Consider the following 27,754-nt stretch of genomic DNA (forward strand, 5'->3'; position numbering starts at 1 on the left):
AAGCTAGTTAGATTTGGGTCAGGATGCTCACCCAGAGGGCCTGACTGCAAAGAGGGTGCCCTTTTTACTACCCAGAGGCCTGTGGCTGCCATATATAAAACACCACAGAATTCTAAGCCTAGGCTTAGTCCTGAGCTAATGGAGGTGACAGACTTGCTGAATGTGTTACGTCTTGGTTCCAAAATAGTGAACAAACAGTGAGCCATGACATCAGGCTTTTCCTTTTATTAGGTCTTAGAAGACTCAGAGGTCCTGGGAACATCATCTGCAACCTCACTGAAGAATGTGGTAAGAAAAATATGTGTGTGTTGGGTGGGTGTGCATCGCTGAGGTTGCTGCTTGCTCGTAGAGGGCTCAGAAGCGCTTCTGGAGGGCAGTCTGGATGTTCTTCAGCAGACCCCACTTAGCTCGGTTCTTCCCACGCCCATCTGGGGTTACTACCTGCAATGAGAAGCAAAGAGCCATGACACCAGCCACAGGGAAAATAGTAGCTTCCAGGAGCTCGGCCAGTACCACGTACCAGACCCTCACACGTTATCTCATTAACTCCTCATGATGGCCACATGAAGCAGGTGCCGCTGACCCCCTTGTATGAATGAGGACACTGAGGCTTAGGAGGATCAGGTAGCTTTTCATTTTTCTAAAGTCATACTCCTAATATGTGGCGAGACTGGGATTTTGGAGACCAGTTTCTACTTCCTTTAAGGCACTGCATTTAACTGAGTGCTGTGACTTCAGGTGGGCTTCTTCATAGAGCAGCCCTCCAGAGTGTCCCCTCAGTCCCTGGAAATTCCTTCTGTCATAGCTGTTATAATTTGTAAATTCCATTAATTCAGACTCTTAACAGACGGAACGACTTGACTGTGTTGTAGAGGTGATGATAAGTCTTTCATCTCTGTAACCCCAACACTGGTTAAGGTAAAGAGAAGGTTCTCAGAGAAGTGGATGAAAGGTGAATAGAACCACAATTTGTAAATCTGCCAATTGCCTCTCTCTGATGCTTTACACTGTCTTTGATTGCCATGAACTGTCAGAGCTATCTGGAAAGAGCAGACTGTGCTGGGCAAGTGTCCTACAGATCTAACCAACTCAGCCTACAGTGGCTCTCCCTGCTTTACCTTGAAGGTGCTGGGTTTCTCCAGGCTTCTGGTCTGGCAGCATTTCTGTTCCTTCCCAGTACACATTTACTGTAGAGGCATTTAGGAAGTGAGGCTGAGATCCAAGGATGAGGGATAACGCACTGGATCAGTGGGCTCTATCTAGATAGATCAGGACTCACAGGGCAGATGGGGTAGGGATACAGTTTGGGTGGTGAAGAGTGGTGTTTGTACAATGTCCCTATATGCAAAGCTTTTAACTTTTTATATTTGCATTCAAAAGGAAAGGGCAAAAAAAGACAGTTATTATCATTATGCCGTTTACTTTTACCAAATTTTTTTAATTTTAAAGAAAACAGGGCTTCGGGACGCCTGGGTTGCTCAGTTGGTTGGACAACTGCCTTTGGCTCAGGTCATGATCCCGGAGTCCTGGGATCGAGTCCCGCATCGGACTCCCGGCTCCATGGGGAGTCTGCTTCTCTCTCTGACCTTCTCCTCATTCATGCTCTCTCTCACTGTCTCTCTCTCAAGTAAATAAATAAAATCTTTAAAAAAAAAAAAGAAAACAGGGCTTCATACAAGGTAAAGATCATATTACATGCATAACACTAGGTTGCCCATCGCTGGATAAAGATGGAGATAATGCAGAGAGACAGCTTTGGTAAAGATAGTGGATATAGTGTAAGATATACACATCAAACTATCAGGGGTGATAATGAAGGGATAACAGGGTTGTGGTGGGGTTGGGAATTGACTCATGAAACATAGGGGATTTGAATTCTGCTATAAAGTAGTCAGGGTCTCCAGAGAGAAAGATCATGTGTGGTGTGTGAATGGGGCAGTGAGGATTGGGGCATGTTTATGAACAAAGGGATCAGATGAAACAGGACAAAAGAAATAGAGAACAGACCTTGAGATACTAAAGAATTTGAAATGGTAGTTGACATCCTCTTCCCTGCCCAAATGCTCGGATGGTTTTCCAAATGAATTCTAACAAACTTTTAGGAAAGCGTTGTTAAGAAAACAGGAAAAGAGCAAAAGTTGCCTACCTCATTTTATAAGCTAATAAACTATTGTTTCTGAAGCCAGATAAAAACAATATAAGCAAAATATTATAGGTCCAGTTCACTTATGACCATAGGTACAATAATTCAAAATAAAATATGAGCTAACTAAGACCAAATATGTTAAATAATCACATCATGATCACACAGGGTTTATTCTATGAACGCAAGTCAAGCTTAACACCGGAGAATCAGTGTAATTCATTTCATTAAGGCCTGAAGGAGAAGAGTCATATGATTGTCTCAAACAATACAAAAAAGGCATAAGATTGTACAGCTCTCAGAAATTTAGAAGTAGAAAGAAATTTCCTTAATGAGAATTATACTACCAAAGCTAAATACAAAATCATCACAGTTCAATGGAGAAGCATTAAGATCAGGAATAAGACAAAGATACCAAGTATTTCATTTTGTATTTTCTGTAGGACTCATGCTTCTAGCCAAAAGTATAGGGAAAGAAAAGGCATAGATGTTCAAGGATTGTAAGATAAAGCTATAACTATCATTATTCATAAATGATAGGTCATAGCCTAGAAAAACAAGCAAAATCAGCTGATAAACTCTCAGAATAATAAAGAAGTTTATCAAGATTGCTGGAATCTGGGACACCTGGGCAGCTAAGTCAATTAAGCATCTGCTTTTGGCCTGGCTCATGATCCCAGGGTCTTGGAATAGAGTCCCACATCAGGCTCCCTGTCAGTGGGAAGACTGCTTCTCCTTCTCCCTCTGCCCCTGACCCCTCATGCTCTCTTTCTCACTCACTCTATTTCTATCTCAAATAAACAAATAAAATCTTTTTAAAAAGATTGCTGGAATAAAGATTAATGCCTAAACACCAGTAGTTTTTATTTTAAACCAGCAATACATTAGAAAATATAATCAAATCTCATGCTCTCTTTCTCACTCACTCTATTTCTATCTCAAATAAACAAATAAAATCTTTTTAAAAAGATTGCTGGAATAAAGATTAATGCCTAAACACCAGTAGTTTTTATTTTAAACCAGCAATACATTAGAAAATATAATCAAATATAAGATAATATTCATAATATCTACAAAAGTCTGCAAACTATTTAGTTTATCAGGAACATATAATACCTCTATGAGAAGAATTTAAAAGCCCAAGTGAAGCACATTGAAAATGATTTGAATAAATGTCAGACCTATTACAAAAATATCAAATGACTCCAAATTAATTTAGAGATTCAATGCCTTCTTAATCCAATTCTGTTCTGGATATTCTTCTTTTTTTTTCTTTCTTTTTTTTTCAGGAATTCAATTTACTTACTCCAAAATTTATATGAAGGAACAAATTTTTATGATTATTTAAATAAACCTTAAGAAAGAAGGGTAATGGGCAGATTTACCTTAGCAGTTCATCAAGTCAGACCACAAAGCTGAGGTTAAACAATAAACCAGTGTGGTATTGATATAGAAACAGACAAATATACCTACAGGAGGCTGTAGAGAGCTCAGAGACAGACCCCTACATATATGTCACTTTATGTAAGATGGTAGAGATACCTTTACCATATACGAATGAAGAAGATATTGCTTGGTGGATGCTATTTGGAAAAGTGGCTCACTAGATGGTCAAAAGTAGTGCATCCCTATGCAGCACTACATGGATGAGCTCTGGATGGGTGAAAGCTCTAAATTTGCCAGGTAAAACTGAAGTTAATAAAGGAATTATGTGGGAGATTATCTTTGTGATCTAAGCCTATGGAAGGACTTTCTTAAACAAAACTTCAAAAGGTCAAACCAGAAGGAAAAAATAATTGATGAGTTTGATCATATCAAAATGGAAATTTTCTGCTGTTTCATGAAATACACTGTGAGCAAAGTTAATAGACAAATGTCAGAATGGAGAAGATATTAACAATGTCTAAAACCATTATCTGGACTATATCGGGACACCCTGCAAATCACCTAGAAAACGAAAAATGCAATAGAAAAATGGGCAAAGGATATTTTTCAGGCTATTTAGAGAAGAGGAAATCCTGAAAACTAACAAGTATATGAAATGAAACTTCAAACAATAAGGAGACAGCACTTTGTATATATTGGATTAGCAAAATAATAGAAAGCTGGATCGTGCCCACAATGAATTTGGGCCCTAGGTTATGAGGGTCCTTGTTCATTCCATATGGACCCATACATGCATCTACTGACATCAAGTATGCACGTACTCTACAACCCAGCAATTTCACTCATAGTATATATCTGATAAGGGCTGAATTGTGTCCTCCCAAAATTTATACCTCGAAGCCCTATCCCTAGTACTTCAGCATGTGCCTATACAGTTGACCTTTGAACTATGCAGGGGTTAAGGGTAGTGACCCCCTGCACAGTTGAAAATCCATGTATAACTTTTTAGTGCCCCAAAACTTAACTACTAGTAGCCTACTGCTGACCAGAAGCCTTACTGATAACATAAAAGGTCAACTGACACATATTTTTAATATTTATTATATACTATATTCTTATAATAAAGATAGAGCAAGGAAATGTTATTAAGACATCATAAGGAAGGGAAAATACGTCCTGCACAGTAAAAAATCAGTGTATAAGTGGACCCACACAGTTCAAACCTGTGTTGTGTAAGGGTAAACAGTATTTGGAGGGAGGACCTTTATTTATTTATTTATTTATTTATTTGTTTATTTATTATGTTGTGTTAGTCACCATACAGCACATCATTTGTTTTTGATGTAGAGAGGACCTTTAAAGAAGAGATTAAGTTGAAATGGGGTCATTAGGGAGGGCCCTGATGCTTATAAAAGGACTGGTGTCCTTATAAAAGTAGGAGATTTGGATACACAGAGATCTGCTAGAGGTGTTTTACACAGAGAAAAGGCCATGTGAGGACACAGGAAAAAGGCAGGTGTCTGCAAGCCAAGGAGAGAGGTCTCTGAGAAAACCAGACCGGCCAACAATATGATTTGGGATTTCTGGCTTCCAGAACTGTGAGAAAATACATTTCTGTTGTTTAAGCCAACCAAATTTGTAGCATTCTGGTATGGCAGCTCTAGCCAACAAATACAATGTTCCAGAGAAATTCTCACACCTCCATCCTGCCCACAAAGTGTTGGGGAAAAGGCTCTTCACTGCAGCACTATAAGAGGTCACCTGAGTGTCCATCCTGACAGAGTGGACAGGAATGTGGTGCCCAAAGAAGACGGCATCAGGAATATGGGGCTGAGTGTGCAAAACGACAGGGCTAGAGCATAAAAACCCAGTGTTCATGGATAAGAGGTAAGAAACAAAGTAAGCTTTGTGGCCCAATACTGTTTGTGCAAATTACCAACACATTCAAAAGAGTACACACCATGTAAGAACTGATAAAAGCAACAAGATCCACATAAACAGTTTTGGAATGGATGTCTGGGAAGGAATGGCCACAAAAAGGAATACATACAGAGACAAGAAAAGGGCCTTGCATAAACCAATGTTGAAAATGGATCATGAACTGAAGTGTATGATTAACTGAACCCGCTGTGGATGAGGTTAAAAATAATAGGTCTGGCTTGACCTAAATTATTCTCACTCCAGGGCTCAAGTCTATGTGCTGAGCAAGTAGGGAGAGACTAATAGGGTTCTATTTGCATGAAGATTGAGGAGCTCATGGCAAAGAACCAATTCTAAGGAGATAGAGTGCAAGCCCATTTTTATTTCATTTCAGGGCAGGAAGCCACTATGAGTATGTGTATGGTGTGTGGTAGGTTTTGGGCAGTTATTTCTGAGAGTGGAATAGTGTTGATCCCTTTGACTGGCCTGCAACCCCACCTCCTGAAGATGCGGCTATCAGCCTAGACAGAAGGTCTGATGTAGGTACTGAGGTAAAACCACAAAGTAAGATCCCCAGAAGGCTGGGCAGCCTGGCTCTGTGCTTGGAGTTCCAGCCTGGGCAGGAAGGGAGCAGCACTGTACCAACTTGTAGCAGCTGGCAGGGCTCCTGAGCACATGGGAGACACACCAGGGGTGGCTCCCAGTACAGATGGAGAAGGAATTTGAGAGGATGACTGGGGGCAAGGGTGGGAGCATTTCCTAAAGAGCTATCAGGAAAGCCCCTGAACAGTAGCAGTTTGTGATAATTGTTGGGCCTGAATTTTTACTTCCAACTTTGATATAACAGGGGACATCTGGTTTACAGACTGTGACAGACAGAGTAATGGTCCCCAAAGATGCCCACATCATGATCGCGGGAACCTGGGAACATGTTATGTTGCACAGCAAAGGGGAATTAAGTTTCCTCGTCAGCTGGTTTTAAGACAGAGAATATACTGAATCATCAAGTGGTTCCAGTGTAATTATGAGTTCTTCGAGTTGGAAGAGAGGGGCAGAAGAGAGCCAGGGAGTGTGAGAAGGTGTGAGAAGTGTGTGTGTGTGAGAAGGACTCAGCCTGATGTTTCCAGTTTGGAAAATGCAGGAAGGGGCCATGAGCCCAGGAATGTGGGCCGCTGCTAGCAGCTGGAAAACGCAAGAGAATAGACTTCCAGAGTCTCCAGAAGAAACACAGCCTTGCTCACAGCTTGATTTTACTCAGTGACACCCATTTTGGAGCTCCATTCTCCAATATAAGATAATAGGTAAATATGCATAGTTTAAGATGCTGATTTGTTACGGTGGTAATAGGAAACCAATGCATAGATGGAAAGTTCGATTTGTCACGGGAAGTCTTCCTGGAAGTTAGCAGAGATTTGAAGTCAGAGGGAGACATAGTAAAGAGGCTCTTTTCAGAAATGAAATGGGGTTGGTGGTCAGGAGGGACCCTGGGGACCAGAGGAAGAGCAGGAGGAGAAACAGGCTAAAAGATACATGACTTGTCTAAAAAACACATTTCTCCATTCCTTCAAAACTATCAGTTAGGCTCTTGGATGTTAGAGGTAGAGGGCTGTGTGCCAAGAGGAGTGAGAAAGACCAGCAGGACACCTGCCATCCTGGGGCTTATAGCCTAGTGGAGTTGAGGCTAGGCACACCAGGACAGGCAATGCCCAATCTTGCCTCTCAAAAAAAAAAAAAAAAAAAAAAAAAAGTCCCATTCTCACTGTTGTTGGCTTGGACAACAACATTCTCCCAGCATGGGATGCCTTGTCCCCAGGGTGGGGCCCCCCTAGCCCAGACTTAGCTGAATCTGACTGTGGAGCAGAGGACAAAGAACTCCAGCTTGGATAAAACCTAGGTTCCCATTCAACTCCTCCTTCAATTTACATGAGGGCAGACACTTTCCTTCCTGAGACTCAGTTTCCTTATCTGTAAAATAGAGGCAATAACTCCCCACCCCCAGTGGTTGGTAGATCAGTGATAATAGACAGGGTCTGACATCGAGTCAGCCTTCAATAAATGGGACCTTTAAAAAGCATTCAAGTTAATTTTCATGCTTCATGTATTATACTTCCAATAAAATCCCTTAAAATCAGCAAGTCACAGACTATGAAAATCAAATATGAAAGGTGTTATTTCACTTCCTTTTCAAAAGTACAGATGATGGAAATATTGTATTTTGGATAAGAAATGATTCGGCTACCTCATTACAGCATTTTAAATGAAACCTTTCAGGAATACCTGCATAGAACCAGTGCCAAAGGAAAAGTATTTCGATTTTATAGGAAAGAACTGAAGTCATTACTTTTATGAAGCTTTATAAATGTCATTCAAACACACCATCTTATTTTCATTTGCTATTGAAGCCTTTACTTATGCAAATCATGACAAATGTTAAGGAAGCCAGTGTTTCCCCTAGAATGCTAATATAATCACAAAGAGGGAGGAAGAATTACTTCTGAAGGAAAAATCTATACTGCAGCTTTGTGAGTCAGATAAAAATGAAGCTTCCAGAAAACCTCATTAATTAGTGCTCTGCTCATTTAGAAATTGTGTTAAAAAGCAAAGAAACTGGAATGAGTTTCTTTCCCATATAGGGAGTACAAATTAATCGCATAAACACAATTTTAGGGGGAATGTTATTTCTTGACTGATTGCATAAAACACTTAGCTTTCAGGCTTCTTATGGTACTTTGTAATTATTAATTTTATTTCTTCACTCTTTAATTTAGACATTCATTCATATATTCATTTGTTTGGTCACATTTTCAGTCATGTATTCATTCAATAACCATTAAGAACCTGCGATACGCACAGTGCTGTGGTAAGCATTGTGGGAGAAAGAGAGATGAGTTAGACATGAAGTTTATTTTCAGGGTTTGGAGCTCAAGATGAAGGACAAAACATCTACCTAAAAAGGGCCAACACATTTCAGTCTCTCAACCCCTGTCCTTGACCCTAGCATGGAAAAATGACAGGAGATACAGGGGAAAAAAAAATTGTAACAGCATTGAGTGCCCTTCATGGGCAAGACATTTTTGAGGTATTCCTAAAATATTAGACAGCGGTGGGAATTAGAGGAAGGAAAAATCCATAGTCCAAAGGACATACTGCAAATTATGGTAGCAGGTATGGGTGTTCCATGCTTGGGAGAGAAGGGTGGCAACAAATATTGGGCTCTGAGGCACCTGCCTGACAGGGGATCTGGTAGGGGTAGAGCAAGAGGAGCAGCAAGCATGACTGACTTTCTCATCCCACTTCCTTCCCAGGGGAGCGTCTGACCTCTGTGGGAGCAGGAAGGAGTACACGAGAGTACTGACCCCAGAGTCAGTCCGGAGGGACTAGAGAGCCTCCACCTTCAGCAGATTTACTACTGGTATACTGGCCAACAGCATAATCCTGCCCCTCCCCCTGCTTCCCCAACCAATCAGATTGAGGTAGCAACCAATCAGATTCTCTATTGCAAACATTGGACCTGACACAAAGGAAGCATTGCTAGTCAGATTGTGTTGGTCACACACAATCTGGGCCCAGACAATTGGGCCAGAAGTTGGGCCGAGACAATTCAAAACTACAAGCAAGCTGAATTTAGGGGAGGAGATACTACAAACTAGCTGAAAGTGGTACAGATTCAGACAGAAGCAGACATAGAAGGGTGGGCAGAGGGAGGACAGACAGAGACAGAGAGACAGAGAGAGGAAGGGAGAGGAACAAGCAATCAGTTCCTTGTCAGGTCCCGTGGGGATCAGATGTATGTCCTGGCTGGAAGTGGTCTCATGAGACTCCTCTCTGTACCATAATTTCCCTTGTCAAATGCTGAAATGAATGGACTATCTTTCCTCTAAAGAATCCCCGATTAAGCCATACTAATCTTATCCCAAAGAACATTATCATGGTTATACAGTAAGATAGCTCTGGGAAGTCTTGATATTTTTCTTCCTTTTCTTCTTTGAGTATCAGTAAAATTATACTCATGAATGTATATCCCCCGGGGATATAAAGAAGAGTCAGCCTTACATCACAAAGAAGATAGGAATAATCCTGTCCCTTCCTTTTGGGAGACCATGCTCAGTGGCTATTCCTTGATTTTCAGATAAACAGTAAATAAAAATTTTTAGTATAGCTATGTCCAGAATATTGCATGAGACACATTTATACTAAAATTATTTTTTGTATGCATCCTGTATTTATGTTTGTTGAATTTGGTACTGTACAATTGCTCTGAGTCACCACCAGGGCTAATAATGAGCTCTTTTTTTGTCCTTCTTATGCCACAATTATCTGTTTAATAGACCTGAGGTCCTTGAAGGCAAGGATTATATCTTACTTTCTTCTGAATCTCTACATCCTAAAAGACCGCCTGGCCCAAATGTTTTTTTAATCTAACTGAACTAACAATTTTCAGGCCTCATTTGCCAAGTTGGTTGAGGCCAGCAGCCTTCTCTTTCACCTGAGTTAACAAGTTTTCTGGGATTAGAGGGGGAAGCCACACAGTAGGTTCTGTGATCTTGTGATCATCCTAACAGAGCTGCATCAGAGCTGGTAAAGATAGTGTGTCTTAGAAAAAATGTGCACAGTACCTTGCAGATGTCACTCCATTGCCCAGGACCATTGTCATTGATGGCTCTAACTTTAAACAGATACTCAGTGTTGGGGGTCAAGTTGTGCAGCTCCAGACTCTGCTGCATTATATCCCGAATTTGCCCACAAAGCTCTGTCCGCACATTATTAGGAGGAGTAGTAATGAGTTCATAAAATTCCATCTCAAAGGAGTCCACGTCTTCTGTTGGGCATGTCCAGTAAACCTACGAAGCAATGAACATGTGTGTGTGATACTAATATACACCATTCAGCTTTCTTTCCCATAAAGATTTGTGTCATTAACTATCAGTGAGATGAGTTCAAGCTGACCCCATCTCCTCCAGCTGCTGAGGGTTTTGGCCTAGCTATGTGCAACAGTCTTGAAAGGCTGCTTGATAGGGCCTGACCTGAAGCTTGTGATGTATTTAAAGAACAGAAGAATGCTCCTCTGGGTTCTGTTACCATCAGTCAAATGGCGATGACCACTGGTCTCCTGACACAGCTAAGTAAGGTAGCTCCCATTTATTGAACACCTTCTATACATCAGATTCTGTGTCTGACATTGCCTAACTCACCTAGTCTTCACAACATCCTGGAAGGGAGATTTTATTATCCCACTTCACAATTGAGGCTCAGGAAGGTTACATTTAGCAAATTCTAATAGAATCACAGACTACTAGAAGATGAAAAATGTATCTATTCCATCCCTCTGTTTTACCCACAAGGAAGTAGAGTACCAGAGAGGTGAAAAGACTTACCCAAGTCATGAAGAATATATGTTCACACTCAAAACATGAAATATCAATGTTTGCAAAGGGATATACTAACAACTAGCAGTTTGTGCCTGGCATATAAATATTTTATACTGCTTCTATTTCTAAATAGATATTGCATTCTTTAAGTTTTAATAAATTCAAATGTTATGTTTATAAAATTAATTTATAATTACTCATAAGTGCATAGATTTTTATGACTATATATAGTTATTTTTTATATTTATACTTTCAAAATCTTTTATAAATTTATATAATTCATCAATAAAAATTAACTTTTTTCCTGATTACCAAAACTAACATACTCATTGTAAAAGACTTGGAAAAAATATAAAGGATGAAAATAAATATCACTTATAATTCTAAAGTTCAGTTAATAATTAATTTCTTTCCAATTTTGAAACATACACACAGAGATACATATAGTTTGGATTATATTGCTTTGATTCCTACTTTCTTTCACTTTTTATATTTTACATATTTCCCTATCTTATGAAAAACTTTAAAAAGCACCAGTTTAATAACTATCCCGTAAGTGATTTAATCCTTCTAAAGTTGAACATTTAGGTTGTTTCTAACTTTACACTCTAATAAATAATGATGCAGTGAAGACTTTTAGGGCATGAATCTTCATCTGAAATTTTAATCATTTCTCTGGGAAAGATTTCTAGAAATAAGATTGAGTTTTTAGAAAAAAAAAAAAAAAACTCCTTAGGATTTTTCAGATGCATATTGACAAGTTATAAGACAAACTTTGAGAATGTTTTTATGCCAAAAGCCTAAAGAGGACTCTCAACCATCATTTGTGAGAGAAGTCAACACAGATTTCATCTGGGCATTACTGAGCACTATGGTTCCCCTGTAAACTCCATTCTACAATCCTGATGGGGATCAATGGTATCTTCACATCAAATACCACTATTTGGCAGTAGGTTTAGGTGTCCTCCCTTGACAGACAGTGTCTTGACTAGGTTTTCCTGTGTAGGTCCCTTTCTTGGGCTTATCCAGGGACCACTAACTGGTGATGTGGTATGACGACAGTTTTCCAAGCCCAAGTATGGAGCTACCATCACCAGTTCTTCCTTTCCAGAGCAAGAAACTGCCAATCTCCTAAACAGTCTAGGATGCAGGGAGAGACCTAAGGCCATCACTGAGCCAGTGTCACACACACTTCAGGCTTTGCTGATCTAGGATCATTTGGAAATGAAGGTTCACCTGCTCAGTTACGGGCATCTCTTCTGTGAAGGGCAGATATACTTTGCTGTGTCTGAGAGCCTGTGGGAAGGTATATTCTACTTTGCAACGTAAGGTCATTCTTGCTGGCAATTATAGACTCTAAGACATAGATTATGATGTCTCAGGAGAATAGCAAAGTAAATCTTGGTCAGCGTCTGGCTTTCATTTTCTTGTTTTTAGACCTTTGATATTAAAGTGTGGTTTGCAGACTGGCAGCAATGGCAACACCTGGAAGGTTGTTAGAAACACAAAATCTCAGGGCCCTCTGAGACCCATTGAAACAGAATCTGCATTTTAACAAGACCTCCAGGGGCACATTAATGTTTGAGAATCAATGGTTTCGACTTCAAGGATGCTCAAAGGTTTTGGGAGTGTTCTCAGATTATGGGGGCAAAATATGGGTTCTGCCACATGAAAGCAGGCCATAGACTGGCCTGGGAGATTTTCCTTTAGGGAACCCTAAGAGAGGCAAGGTTTGCTCTAATAAAGTATCTAATTGCAAGTTAATCTGTTTCTCTCCCTGAATCTTAATAACACATTCTATAAACAGTTCAATTTAGGTTCAACTGGATTTGAAAGGAATGTGTTTTTTGTTTGTTTTGTTTTTAAAGATTTTATTTATTTATTTGACAGGCAGAAATCACAAGTAGGCAGAGAGGCAGACGGGGGGCTAGGGGGAGGCAGGCTCCATGCTGAGCAGAGAGCCCAATGCGGGGCTTGATCCCAGGACCCTGAGATCTTGACCTGAGTGGAAGACAGAGGCTTTAACCCACTGAGCCATCCAGGCAACCCTTGAAAGGAATGTTAAGGGAAAGGTCATTTGTCCATGTTAGGCCAAGAGAGTCAAGGTGGAGTCAGGCTCCCTGAAGTCAGATGAGAGCAGTTGTAGGGCTCTGTGAGAGATTCACACCCCCGAAATCTGAATCTCAGGTATAAGAATCGGAATTCTATTGGGACTTACCCTTCCATTCTTTCTGAACCATGAAGAGTATGGAGCCTTTCTTTAGGAAAGGTAGTAATTTGGAGGAATCACAGATGATAGATAATGGAGCCTGTATTTCTAATTTGATTTTCTGTGTTCTCGCTACTATTACAGGATTTCCCCTGGGAAATATAACACCCTCCAAGCAGTTTCTTCAAATTACTTTGGTTCCCAAATTGGGTTACCCTTGATATGGGGTTGGAGCTTTCAGATGTATTATTGACTATGAATTAAATACATTGTTTGGTTTAAGCTAATCTTGAGGTATTTAAGATTTTAGGAACTTATCCCTTTCAGTGGGTTCACCATGAAGAATCCAGAGGAACAGATTAGAGTGACCGACCCTAGAGATCAAGGAGGTAAGTGCATCCTTTCCTGACTACCCACCTCTACTCTGTACCTCACATTCCCCTGCCTTCCCCATGGGACCAGAGCCTTTCTTACCTTGGCAGCTCTAGGATACACCAGAGTCTGGTAGATCACAATTGGGCCTGGGGTCTTCACAGTACCATCATTGAATGAGTACCAGTTGTGGAAGCTGCTGCTATTCTGCACAGACTGGTTGTCTGCCCCTGCACTCCAGTAGGTATAGAGGCCATCTGTGGGTTTAGCGGGTGCTGCAGACTGGGCTCTCCCATAGGCTTCCAGACCCATCTTGGCCTTCTCACCGTTGGTGACATTGAAGGACAACAAGGAGGAGCTTCGTTGGTATATCTGCTGGTTGCCGAAGCTGTGAGTGCTGAAAGTGACCTTCCTGGCAATCATCATTTCTGAGTGCATGGGATAGGGGGAGGGCAGGGAGTCCCCTGAGGAGCATACCTTCTTGGGTCCTGTGGGGAAGAGCTCGTGAATGGCACTGGAGAGCTCAGCAAAGTCCAAGGGCATGCAGTTCAAGGAGTGTAGCCGGAGCTGTGGGTCAGGCCTGTAGGTGCTCTGGATGCCATCTTCAATCTGGTCCACCAGAATTTTGGCCGACTGCAGGAACGCCACCTGGCCTGTCTCTTTTAGGGCTTCCTTAGAATAGGCAATCAGGCCATCCATTTCACTCACTTTCATGGTTGTTACATATACATATTTTTCAATCTCCTTCTGCCTGGACACCTCCAGATTCTCTATCTGCTCCATGATAGACTTCTCCTTCTCATGTAGAATGCTGCGCAGCTTGAGAAATCCATTTCGGATCTCTTTTCGCTTCATCTCCTTGTCGGCCTTAAAGCTGTTTTTTAAAATGTTGAACTCCATTAGGTCATTATCAATCTCATAGCGGACTGTAAAACAACCAGGTTAGTTACTTTGGTTAAAATTTTCCTCTCCCCAGATGTCAAAGCCAGTAGAAGACTGGAGCGAATTCCCTTGGACCCCATGGAAGCAGGCAGAGAGGGAGGGAAGGCACTTATAGTTGAACTGAAATAGGCTAGAACAGGTTTATGAGGTGCATCTGGCCTCCCTCAGGAATCCCCTCTTGGCCTCCTTGTCTAATGCTTCCCTCAGGAATAACAGCCTTTCTTTCCCGGCACAGTTAGAGCTATAGTAGTCTCTGTAGCCCTGGGTCGAAACTGACAATTCAAGGCCATCCTTGATATGAGTTTTTACCAGACTTCACTTATCAGCATGTGGGACTTCAGAAGAGGTGATGTCACAAAGTGACTAGTTTTCAGTGTGTGAAAGAACTAAATTTTTGATGACTTCTTCTAAATGCTGCCTTGCCTCATTCACCAAAAACCTAGCCCTAGACAACAATAGGAAATCAGGGGGGCTCTCTATCTTGCCTTCCCCCTATTTTCTTCCAAGAAAGAGCCCACTGTTGCACTTCAAGGAGAACCCCAATTTCTCCTGTATCCTCTTATGTGGTTTTTGGATTATAAATTCACTCAGTCATTCAACAAACATTTACTAAACACCTCTTAGAGGTCATATGCCTTCCAAAGTACTAGGGATACATATATGAATATGAGAGGGCACCGATGCTCAAGGCACTCATAAATTCAATAATACTATAGTATAGAGGACTCTCTGAAAGAAAGTATGTAGCGCATCTCTGTGAAATGAGCACCTGTTTTGGCTTTACAGGGATTTAGGCATCAGGCAGAGACAACTATGTGAAGATGTGTCAACCTTCTGTGGCCTAGTCTAAAGGTAAGATCCTCCCCTGAATGGTCAACTTTGTAGTGAATTGATGGGCTATAATTCTCACCAAATTTTACTCAGGAGTAGGGTGCCCCAGAATTTTTGTACTTGTTCTTAACATAGTCCTTGGTACACAGTAAGCTAGACCTCTCTCAGTGGTAGCCACTGTAATAATAATGTGCATTTGAGTAAGAGAAATCCAGGAGTCCTGCTGGACCATGAGAACAGGGACTGTGGCTGTCTTGGTTATCACTATGACTAAGGGGTATAGAAGGGCTTGGGAGGTATTTATTGAGTGAAAGCCTGTCTGCCCTATTTTCCAACATCTTTGGGGTACATGACACTCTCTGGCTGCTTTTGTGAAGCTGCTGTTTCCTCTGCCCACCTCCTCCCTCATACTGGCTCAGAAGCAGTGCAGATGGGGGCTGAACAGGAAACAATCAGGGTGATTGCAGAGGTGCTGAGAAGTGCTGCCTGCTCTCCCCGACTCAAACCCTACTGTGGCTTATGGCAGTTGAAATTCCACATTATTCATGAATTTCTTTGACTATTCAATAAATACTATCCTATTTACTATTCAGTAGTTACTCACTGACTGCCAAAGACACCTGCATAGGGAATTCCTTGCTTAGGAAGATATTGTTCCCATTTACAGATGAGAAAACTAAGGTTCAGAGAAATTAAGTTTTGGTTCAGTGTCACAAAGCAAGTAAATGGGAGAAACCAAGGCCTGTCTCTAATTCTATTTGTCTGACTCCAAAGTCTATGTTCTTAGTTGCTCCAACAGTGGTTTTCAGCCCTCTGTGAGCATCAGAATCTTCTTAGGAAACTTTAAAGAAAACTCTATTCTTGGCCTCACTTGCTGAGATTCTGAATTGGCCTGAGTCAGGGCTCAGGAATCCAGAAAAGGCAGTTTGTAGCTGCATTTAGAATCTAGTCCAAGGGATCTTCTGAGGATATTTTTTAAAAATGCAGATTCCCATGAAATTGCTATGGGTGCAGTGTGATGCTGCATGCCTAACAGGCTCCTGGGTGATCCCACTGTTGCTGGTCCTTGTTATCAAAGCTCCCCAGAAGGTTCCCATGTGCAGCTGGGGTCAACACCACAGATATAATCAATTGGCCCAAACTTGATCTTCCCTCCAGGGCCCAGAGTTTCTCAATGTATTGTCAGGTCATCTGCTTTTGAATTACCTGAAGATCTGTAAAAAATGCAGATTTATGGCACCTTCCCCACCAGTGAATTGAGTTCTTAAGAGCAAGTTTGAACCCTGGTTAAAAAAACTGGGGAGGAGGTGGTGGTTTCCTTAGCAAAGATGGACTGGGCTAAATTCTTTACCTACGTATAAATGGATAAATAGATAAATAGATCCCTGTCCCCTTCCAATTGCTGGGCTCCCTGGAATTTGTACTGGTATCCCCTTACATTGAATTGAATTCCATTGTCTGACTTCTAGGTGCCTTGGACTCTGAGAAAACTATCTTGGGTTTCTCCTGTGTTAAAAACCTAGGCTTCCTGTGGTTACAGCAGACAGTAGGCAGCAGCCCCTTCCCTATGCTGAGGCCCTAGAGAATGCAGCTATGCCCAGGCAGTGAGTCTACCTTAAGAAAACCCACTAGGAAACCAAGGGGCTACCCATTTGCTTGGCATTGTGGCTCCCATAGAATTTCTTTAATATAAACACTTCCCTGGTGGTGGTTCTAAGACAGACTAAATATCAATTGATAAACAATAGTTCCTAGAAGAAGCAACTGAGTAATGGAGGTATTCCTGAAATATGCATGCTAGTGAGATTTCTTTTTTTTTTTTTTTTTTTAAAGATTTTATTTATTTATTTGACAGAGAGAGAGATCACAAGTAGGCAGAGAGGCAGTCCGAGAGAGAGGAGGAAGGGGGCTCCCTGCTGAGCAGGGAGCCCAATGTGGGCCTGGATCCCAGGACCCTGGGACCATGACCTGAGCCGAAGGCAGAGGCTTTAACCCACTGAGCCACCCAGGTGCCCGCTAGTGAGACTTCAACATTGACTTAATTCTTTCCTTCTGCAAATTGGGAAAATACCAAAGACATCCAACTCTAATGACAAAACACTTTAGATACTAGATATTCGTATCACAGATACTAGAAGATCAAATTTATCACTTTTCAAAGGAGGAACTGAGGTCCAAGGTCATGAAGATTATAATCAAGATTATAGAATCTTTCTGTGCTAATTATGTGGCAGATACTTTTTTGCGTGCTACACATAAGTAACCCATTTGGTCCTCACTACCACCCAAAGGAATTATTATTACTATGCCTGTTTTACAGATGAGAAAAACCAAGGCACAGGGAGGTTCAGAGGCTGCTGGTGGTTGCCAGGTGTGCACACTAGGCCAGTGCCTTGCAGCCTAGAAAAGTGTTTCTCAGTGCTTGGGCTGCCCCACTAGATGGGGAAGACTCCCCAGGCTTCCCAGAGCCCTTTTACCCAAGAGTTCCTGAACTAGGAGTTACTGTGCAGGAGAGGGAAGGGGACCAGTACCTGCTTTGAACTTGGCGATGGCGCTGAAGAGTGCAGCGGCCCTCTCGGAGCAGGCATCGATGAGGCTGATGGTGTCATGGCCATTGTGGAAAGCTGTCTTGCAGAAGTTGCAGAGCAGCTCGTTGTCATGGCGGCAGTACTCAATGATGCGGCTGGACGGGTGGTGGATACAGATCTTCTCGTCCTGGTCCTCAGTGCTGGTGTCGACAAAGATGTGGTCCTGCATGGCCACATCTGAGTGGAAGGTCTTGAGGCAGTCGTTACACAGGTTGAGCCGACAGGTGATGCAGCGCTTGTAGGCGATGCGCCGGTTGCGGCAGACCTGGCAGACGATGGGCCCAGAGGAGCGGTCAAAGCGCCACTTGAGGTAGCCATGCTGCTGCATGTAGCGCTTGGTGAGGCGCCCGCGCAGGTAGTTCTCAGGCAGCTGCATCTTGTGGCTGTAGGGCATGCAGTGCGAGCGGTTGCACACAGGGCAGATGAGGATGAAGAAGTTCTCGGTGACCTCGGCGTGCTTTTGCAGCTGTCGGAGGCACTTCTCACACAGGCTATGGTTGCAGGGCAGCATGAACGAGTGCAGGCGTAGCCGGCTGCACATGGGGCATGAGAGATGTTCCACCAGGTTGCTGTTTGGGGGCGTTGTTTTCACTTCGTCCACCTGGGTGTCGCTGCTCCCGATGCGCAGTGCAGTCTTGGAGCTGGAAGGAGAAGCAGATGTGGGGAGGGCTTTAGGAAGCAGGCTCCAGAGCTCACCCCGTTTCCTGCCCCTAAAAGAACTGGGATGGGAGGTGGATCACTGTGAGGCAGGCCAGTGTGAAGGCGGGGAGCATGGGCTCCAGTTCTAAACCTGCCCAGGCTATTCTTTTAGCTTGGTAACCTCAGGTCAGTTAATTAACCCCTCTCTGCCTTTTTCCTCGCTATAAAATTAGTAGTCACATTATAGAGTTTCTGGAGGGGATCAAAATTACATTTAATACCCACAAAGCTTGAAAGCAGCCCCTGGAACAGAGTAGGTAGAAGACAACCGCACATTGTGATTTTTGAGCAGGAGAAAACAGAAGAGACTGGCCTGGCAGTGCTAGCAGGGCCTTGGGGTTGGGGTGATGTTGGCTGAGTGATATGCCCATTGGTAATATCACAGAATAACAACACCCCACAAAGCCATTCTGAAACTGTGATGGAGCAAAGCAGAAGACTGCTTCATCCTGTTTGAGTGCTGGCAAAACAAGAATATTGTCCAGGCCACAAAAATGACCAAACGTGGCCTATCCTTTTTAGTGGGAGGGTGCTGCTTTTTCACCAGTTGCAATGTTAGGCAGCCTGTCTACCTCCCATCTTGCAGACAAGATTTTTATCCAGATATCCACTAGGAGCTCTACCCCCACTTCCTCATCTAAAACGAGGCTAAATCCCATAATAACTTGCTGAGGTCTTCATACTGAGACATTTCCCTCTTAACCGTGGTGTATGTTCTCACTTGCAGCAATGACTCAGTAAATCCAATCTTGTCTGCCTACAGCTGTGTTCTTGGTGAGGGTTGCTTGGCAGGCACTGACATCATCATTATTTTTTTGTGTTAAAATGGATGGGTAAAGTGTCCTTCCCAGGACACCAGGAGTTCTGTCCTGGAGCCAAGCCTCAAACCCGTGTGTTCCAATCAGCAGACTGATAGGTAAGGCTTTAGGGGCGGATTGGTCATGGTGGAGTGCAGCCTTTAGAGCTGCACTTTCGAGATGAGTTTCTTTACCTCTCCCATTCTCAGTTTCCTCCTCTGTTATCTAGAGCCCAAAGCTCACAACCCTACATCCTTCATGAGAATTTTACAGTCTCTATGAGGTAATCCGTAATAAAGTGCTTAACTGCTGGTACCTAGTAAGGACTCTATAGATGTAGCCACTTCAATCACTCCCTTCTGGTACTATCCACTAACGTTCGCAGTGGAGGACAACCATGGTCAAGTCCAGGAGAAGTGTGCTCTTTTACTGTTGTGTGTGTGACTGTGTGTGTGTTGATTCTTTGTCTAATAGCTGAGGCTGATTTTATATATTCTAAGAACCATGGATGAAGTAAAAGCATACTTATAAAATTCAAGTGCATGTTCTAAGAGGCTATAATCAGGGCAAAAGCAGTTTCTGAAAATAAGTAAGTTGGCTGTGAGGATGGATATGGAAGCAGATACACAATTTGTGACTATTCCTGTCTCTTCTCTTCTGTTCACATTAGTGATATTTGGGTTTTGATCTTGACATTGTGGATGCATTATTCTCTGCTTCTGGCTTCTTGGAGTCCCTGTATGCCCCTATCTACTTTCCCATCCCTTAGCCAGGAACCTATATCTTAGAGCCCAGGTAGTCAAAGTTGTTACCCAAGCATACTGGAGGGGACTGGCCCTGTGGTGACAGAGAGTGCCTCTTGTGGACACTCAGGCTCCTTTGGAAGCTCATCTCTTAGGGATTTGGATGCTGGGTCCTAGGCCTGCTGTTCTCAATGTCCTTAGCTCCATTCCCTCTCTGCTTTCTCAGTCTCGTGCTGGGCCCTGTATGGACTCACTGGAGGTACAGTAAGTCGTACACTTGGTAGCTGGATGACCTTCTCTAGTTCAAGAAGGTGGGACTCTGAGAATCATGGTGTAATATAAAGGGAGACAGCATGAGAAATCAGGAAGAAGGAGGGAGGGAGGGTGATGGTGGGGGAAGAGAGAGAGACCAGGGCTGAGAAACAGGTAGCCCAGGGATCTGGGGTGGAGATGAAAAAGGAAGTAAGAAAGAAATGAGAAAGTCAGAAAGAGTTGCACGAGACATGAGTGGGACTGAATGAGCAAGGTGCTGAGCAGGAAATGGCAATGAGGAACAGGGAGGCAGTGATTCAGAAACCAGGAGAGAGGGCAGTTGGAAGATAAACCTCAGTGTACCCACAGCCCACCTCCTGACACTTGCAGTAGCATCTCTGACCATCCTCTGAAAGCCTCAGGCTTGGTCCTGGGCACTCAGTGCCCATGGTTCCATGCCCAGCTAGCCACCAAACCCAGCAGCCTTGCCTTCTTGCCAAGATATCGGGTCTCTCCTATTTTGTACAGCCCCCTCCTTCCAATTTAGGCCTATTCCTCTAGTACCTGAGAGCCACCTGGGTCACCTGGTAGGTCTCCCAGCTTCCCTCCTATTCCCTCCAGGCCATCTGTTCTTTAGTATCACCTGGAAGCTTTTAAAATTCTGATGCTCAGGTGATACCCCAGACCAGGTGATACCCTGAAGTCAGGACCCTTATAAAGATCCCCAGGGGATTCTAATGTGAAGCAAAGTTTGGGAGCTACTGACCTAAGGCATCTTCCCAAAGCACAAAACTCATCCCTCCTCTGTTGAAATGTGGTCAGTGACCCTCCATTGCTGATATGCAGATGGGGCTGTTGAGTCAAGAGAGAGGAGTGTGGATGCTGCTTTCTGCACCTGAGAACTTTTGGACTTGTATCCAAGACCCCTGGGTTCTCTACTCATGCACAGACCACGAGAGATCCATGAATGGAGAGTAACATTTGTTAAGCATCTATCAAGTGCTGAACTGCAAAATGGATCCTATTTTTCTCTTGAATTCACTGAATCTTTGCTCATAGAATTGTTTTTCCAGCTTTGAAAAGCTTTAAATCTGCCTTTCATTTTCTGCCTCTCTAATGCTGCCATCTTATAGTTCTGATCTTTGATCATTTCTCATCTAAGAAGTCTGCCTTTGCTACTCCAGACTCCCCTCAAATGTGACATAAAAGGACCGCCTCCATCAGAACAAGAGGAGGACATGCAGTACTTGACACAGAAGGTTAATGCCCCATGCAAGTAACTGAGACCCCAAGCTGCATGATTTCCAGATAGAAAGAGAAGCCTGGCAGGAGTTGATGGCCATCTGGGGTGCTTATAAGGACATAAGGGTCAAAAGTGGCCTGTGGAAGTTGTTAACTTTTCCAATAAGTGTTAAGGTATCAAAAGTTCAAAGGAGGGAGGAAAAGGACAACTTATATTTCTATATCACATAATATATGACAAAGCACATGCATTAATCCCCATACCCACCAAATCACGGCAGACGCTATACTCTCCACTTTGCAGTACAGCATTTTTAAGGTAAGACACAGAGTCTGGGTTCAAAATCAAGCTGCATCTTACTAGTTAGGTGATCCTGGGCAACTTAACCTTTCAAAGGCTCAGTTTCCTCACTGGCGTGGTGGGTGTGGGGTGAAGGTTGTCTGGGGTCACACGTGCAGTGCCTGGCAGGTGGCTTATGCACTAAGTATCCGGTCCTCCTATCTAGAGCAGGTGAGAGAGCGCAGTGCTCGTTACATGGTGGGTGGGAAGTGGATTTGGAACTCCGGGCTAGATGTGGCTATTGGCTGTTTAGGACACGCTTGATTGCTACAAAATTCTTGAACTCCTTTGTTCGGATAGAGAAATGGTGGGGTAGGGGGCCTTGGGAGCCCTCGGTGGCTGAGGGCACCCCAGGGCTCTGGGCACTCACGAGGTGCGGATGCTGCGGAGGCGGCCCTTGTGGAATGTGATGGTGGCATTGCGGCAGCAGCGGCTCTCGTAGTAGTAGCACTGGAGGTTGCTGCTGGCCGTGCAGCAGCACTTGCAGTTGGGGTCATTGGCCCAGGAGCAACAGCACCAGTGGCAGTTGGGGCTCTCGGAGCAGGTGCAGTGGCAGCACTGGCAGTTGCGCTCGTCCTTGTAAGGGCAGGGGAAGCAGGTGCAGTTCCGCTCTGAGGTGAAGAGGAACTTGCAGCACAGACAGGAGCATAATCGAGGACAACATCTCTGCCATGTACAACATGGAGAGCAAACACACATGGCAGTCTCCATGGCACCTACATGATTGCCACCAGCTGTCTAGAGCTCTTGATACCTTCTCTCTCAGAATCTTGTGGTCTCCTAGGGAGGGAGTGCCTCCTTCCCCCAATGAGGCCCTCAGCTTAGAGGTTGCAAGAGGTTGGCTGTTATGTGGGCTTCACAGGTGGCATCCCTACTAGGAAGCTCCTGAGCTGACATTGACATATATCAGCCTGAGGCCATTTGCTTATGTCACAATCCCTGTCTCCCCACCATGTCTCACCATGCTGGGTGGGTGAGATGTGCGGGGTAGTGGCATGGGGTGGGGAGCTGATGGACACTCCATGCGTCCATAGGATCAGCTCCAGAGGAGGGTAAATGCAAAGAGTATCCTGGAGGTTTGGTTGTCACTTATTACCTTTTGGGTTATGGGGTGGATTTCAGAAGCTATTTCTCGTTGATGATGCTTTCCCTGCAGCTTGAGCTAGGTGACTTCAGGGTATGTCTTCATGGGCTGAAAGAACTGGGTATGATTAATTGGAAGTAGACAGACCTGATGTTCCTCTCCTTGGGCCTTTTCTGCATTCACTGAACACTTTATGTGATGAACAAAGCACAATGTTTACAAATCACGGCAATACTACATTTAGGGGAATCTTCATTTGGAGAAAGAATTAAAGGGAAAAAAGATAGGAGTTCACTAAGGCACATCCTTCAGTAGTTATTGAGTTTGTCCATTGCTGCATAGCCACTGCTGATTTTTATGAGGCTTCATGCATATGTCACTCTGAATATGTCTTGGCTTTTCTGTAGCATCGTGGGGTTTGGCTGAGGCTCAAGCTCAATTTTTGTACTCCCTCCCCACTCCATGCACCTGATGGTCTCTTATCAAGAGGCTGGAACTCAGGGACACCTGGGTGGCTCAGTCATCAGCTGAGTCTTCGGCTCAGGGAATGATCCCAGGTTCCTGAGATCCAGCCCCACTTTGAGCTCCCTGCTCAGTGGGAAGACTGCTTCTCCCTTTCCCACTCTCCCTACTTGTATTCCCTCTCTCACTGTCTCTCTCTGTCAAATAAATAAATAAAATCTTAAAAAAAAAAAAAAAGACGCTGGAATTCCACATGAGAATCTTTAACTCTTCTTTTAAGTATATACTCAGTATTTCTAGAAATGACCTTCTATTTTAGGGGAAAATTTTGCTTTCCATTTTATGCATCTTGCAAAGATGAAAAGAAATTTCATGGTCATACTACCTTATGGTATAAACACTGTCTTATTATTTTTCCAAAAAGAAGCAGAAGTGAGAGCTGAATTTGGCTGTAGGAGTTTATTGCATAATTTATTATCTCTCCCTGTGATTATCACCTTTATATTAGGAAAGAACATTCACTGAGTGCTAACTGTGCCAGCCACATATTGATTTTAGATGCCTACAAATGAAAATTCTGGATCATAGGGTATGTGTTTTATTATTTTTTTGATAGATTACCACTAAATTGGTTACCTAAACGAATATGCCAGTTTATACTGACACCAATGATGTATGGGAGACACTTTTCCCTCACATTTTCCCAAACTGAATTTTATCAATATTCCTCTCTATCCTCCAGGTACGGAGGTTTGGGTTTCACTCCTGATTTGATAGTACATTTTAATCACTGGTCTTTGCAAGGATCCTTCTTATTTTAGTTTTTTTTTTTTTAAAGATTATATTTATTTATTTGCCAGAGAGAGAGAAAGAGAGAGAAGCAGGCTCCTTGCTCAGGATCTGGGACTCAACCCCAGAACCCTGGTATCATGCATGACCTGAGCCAAAGACAGATGCTTAACTGACTCAGCCACCCAAGTGCCCTTAATTGTTTGTTTGTTAATTTTTAAAATTTTATTGAGATAAAATTCACTTATCATTAAAATCACCATTTTTTAAAAATCACCATTTTAAAGTGAACAATTCAATGGTTTTTAGTATATTCACAAGATTGTGCAGTAATCACACTCTAATTCCAGAATATTTTCATCACCCCAAAAAGACACCTGGTACCCCTACCCATCACTCTCTATGCCCCCTTCCCACAGCCCCTGGCAATCATTAGTCTACTTTGCATATCAATGGATTTGTCCATTCTGAATATTCCATATAAACAGAATCATATAAGATATAGCTTTTTGTATCTGGCTTCTTAGCATAATGTTTTTCAAGGGGCATCCATTTTTTTTAAGATTTTAGATATGTTTAATTTTTTTATTATTACCAATTAGAAGAGGTATCCATGTTTTAGCATGTATCAATATTTCATTTTTTATGACTGAATATTATATGTATATACCACATTTTATTTATCCATTGATGGACATTTGTGTTTTTTCCACTTTCTGATTATTATGAATAATGTTGCTGTGAACATTTGTGTGCAAGTTTTTGTATGAACATGTGTTTTCAGTTCTCTTGAGTATATACCTAGAAGTGGAATTGCTGGGTCATATGGTAACTCTGTGTTTAACTTTTTGAGGAACTGTCAAACTATTTCCAAAACAGATGACCATTTTACATTTTTCCATTCCCATCACCAATATATGAGAGTTAACAATTTTTCTACATCCTCACCAAAACTTGTTATTGTTCTTTAAAATTATTATTGTTATAGACATCATAGTGGGTATGAAATGAGATCTCAAAATTATATCTGTTTACTGAAGAATTCCAATTATAAGAATCTCTTCCAAAGATATACTGACAAAAAAAAAAAAAGAATTTCATTCATGGTGTAGTATATTTATTGCAGCACTATTTTGAGAGCACAAAACTAGAAACAATCCGAATACGCATCAATAGAAAACTGATCAGATAAACTGAAGACATCCACACAGGTGCATCCGCTGTCTAATACAGTTACATAGAAGAATGAAAAAGACCTTTGTTTACTGTTTCAAAATGATTTCCAAAATATGTTATTGAGTGCAAAAAGCCAGGTGTAGAAATGTGCATGTAATATGCTGCTACTCATTTCAGGAAAGGTCTTAAGTCATTGGTTTATTTTTTCTTATGATATGGAAAAATAAACTACAAGCTTAGTTATAAGGAAGTGTAGAAACAGGGTTGAGGAGCGTATATATCCTAAGTTACAGAACTGACTTGCAAACTACTTAAATAATCTATGGGGTACCTGGGTGGCTCAGATGGTTAGGTGTCCAACTCAATCTCAGCTCATGTCTTGATCTCAGGGTTGTGAGTTCAAGCCCCGTGTTGGACTCCATGCTGGTGTGAAACCTACTTAAAAAAAAAAAGAAAAAATAACTTAAATATTTTACATAATTATAAAACAAAATTAAATTAAAAAATGCAGTCCTAAAAAATAAAGAAAAATGAAGCAAGTAAATTAAGTGGATGGCACATATGAAGAGAAAATATTTTAAGTTAGTTTGAAGTACAATAATTTGATGATACGTCCTGGGGCTGGAGGTGTTAATCCCTAAGGAGAAACAAAACAAAACAAAGCAAAGAGAAATCTTAAACTCTTTCAGTAATCATATTGTTAATGGTAGTGTTGGTGTTATTATTCTGGAAGGCATGGGCATGTGAGATTTATTTGTACAGTAAAGCAAATGAGGAATTATGTTGATGTCAGTGAGAATCAAAGGTTTGGGCAAGGGGGTAGGGGAATACAGATGGACAACTGCTGACGTCAAGAAAACTTTTCAGTCATGAATATAAAACTCGTAGTGTGTTTTATCTGAGAAAAAAAATGTATTTCTTAATTCCAGTCAATAAAAAGTCCCAGAAACCATGAGTTAATCAGTAGTAATGAGTCTCTTTGTCTCCCAGACTGTGGTCCTGAATATCACTAAAAGGAGCCGAGGCTCTTTGGAGAGATGGATGATTGCAGGTCTGGGGCAGGATATGTACAAGACACATATGGGTTTAGATCTACATTTCACAAAACTGAGCAGGTCCTCCCCTCCCCTGACATCAGTTTATTTCGCTTTGCTAAGGGATATAGGACAGGAAGTTCAGCAGGGCAGCGGGGCAGAGTCCGAGTCGGGTGTGAGCACTCAGGTGTGAAGGAATGAGACCACATGGGTGGGTGTGGTGATGCTGTAGTGCACAGCCTGGGATCCTTGTTAAGACCAGGAAAATCATTCCCCCAGTCATACGAGTGCCGGCTGCTCACCAGTCACACCTGAATCTTTCTCTGGGGTTGCTTTCAGTGGAAAGAAGCTGTCTGGCCCCAAATTATGCACCTATTCAGGGAGCAGCCCTGGCCAAATTGGGACTTTCAAGGGCCATCCCAGCTACCGAGAAGGTCTGATTGGATTGGCTGAGGTTTACAGTTGAGACTGTATTATATAGTTTAGCTTTTTCTTCTGCACAGCCCTATCTCCCTCACTCCCCAAGACCCCTCTCCAATAAACTTTCTGTGCATAAATCTCCATTTCATAGTATGTTTCCCAGGGAATCTGGCCCAAGTGAATGAGTATAGGAGCTATTCTGGTTTATAAGCTCCATTCCCTGTATGAGCCAATATGTTTTATTTCCTCCCATGGGAACAGCTTCCAGAAGTCCTAGCAAGGGACATGCCCAGTCACAAGAATGCACTTCATTCAGAGGAGCTCAAACTGGATTCTCACTGGCTATTTATAGTTAATTTACAGTCCTCCCGGGCCAGGTGTAATTTACTAATTAGAGGTCATTTTTACCATAAGCAATGTTGCCTGGTAACATAGATAGCATTCACCTTTATTAGGTTTCCAGGGGAACAGAGCTAAAAGTTAACCCAAGGTCATTTTTTCCATACAGAAAGAGAATGAATTTATTAACCCCTTATTCACATTTGAAAACCTACAAGTTTATAAAGATAATTGAAACAAAACAAAAATTCCAAAAACCTTCATTGAGATGATACTAGGAAACTATTATTTTGAAACCTGGAAAGTAAAGGGAAAGAACAATTTATCCAGACTTTGTTATATGGATTGTGCCTTAGGACAATGAGTTAATAAAGGGAATTTTCTTATAGAAGTATCCCAGCTAAGAAATGAAAAATGATGAAATTAAGATATCATCTATTTACATTCATCTCCTACAGAAAAGACAAATGTAGGCAATATCAACAGTGGCTGCTATGAGCATAGGAGGAACAACCAGACATGATGTGCTCCTCATGGAATGAAGTCTTCTTGAAAAGAGTTCTGACCTGAATCTGATCAAGCTTCCACATATGAATACCCATTGTTGGGCCCAGATG

General features: G+C 42.3%; 1 protein-coding gene and 1 long non-coding RNA gene across 2 annotated transcripts; one reads left to right on the top strand and one right to left on the bottom strand.

Annotated features, from left to right (window-relative positions):
* Window positions 1-216: 216 nt before the first annotated feature.
* Window positions 217-22,694, bottom strand: TRIM42 (tripartite motif containing 42). The gene is made up of 5 exons (XM_082740962.1): window positions 22,204-22,694; window positions 17,704-18,401; window positions 13,502-14,325; window positions 10,066-10,290; window positions 217-441 (listed from the first exon to the last, which is right to left on the bottom strand). The coding sequence occupies exons 1-5, from the start codon at window positions 22,542-22,544 to the stop codon at window positions 355-357; spliced, it is 2,175 nt and encodes a 724-aa protein (XP_082597088.1). The 5' UTR covers window positions 22,545-22,694; the 3' UTR covers window positions 217-354.
* LOC309869675 lies at window positions 252-27,754 on the top strand. The gene is made up of 4 exons (XR_014314316.1): window positions 252-288; window positions 13,355-13,416; window positions 15,128-15,193; window positions 27,596-27,754. It is a non-coding gene; the product is annotated as an uncharacterized lncRNA (long non-coding RNA).

The sequence above is a fragment of the Mustela nivalis genome, assembly GCF_964662115.1.
Source record: "Mustela nivalis genome assembly, chromosome: 1".
NCBI classification, from domain to species: Eukaryota; Metazoa; Chordata; class Mammalia; order Carnivora; family Mustelidae; genus Mustela; species Mustela nivalis.

What these genes read in the sequence shown, in the direction of transcription:
- TRIM42 (XM_082740962.1), bottom strand. Translation starts at nt 22,544, where the DNA reads ATGGAGACTGCCATGTGTGTTTGCTCTCCATGTTGTACATGGCAGAGA. An exon ending in CTCCGCAGCATCCGCACCTC is followed by an intron (nt 18,402 to 22,203) that starts GTGAGTGCCCAG and finishes TTCTCCTTCCAG; the next exon opens with CTCCAAGACTGCACTGCGCA. An exon ending in AATGGAGTGACATCTGCAAG is followed by an intron (nt 442 to 10,065) that starts GTACTGTGCACA and finishes TTCTCATTGCAG; the next exon opens with GTAGTAACCCCAGATGGGCG.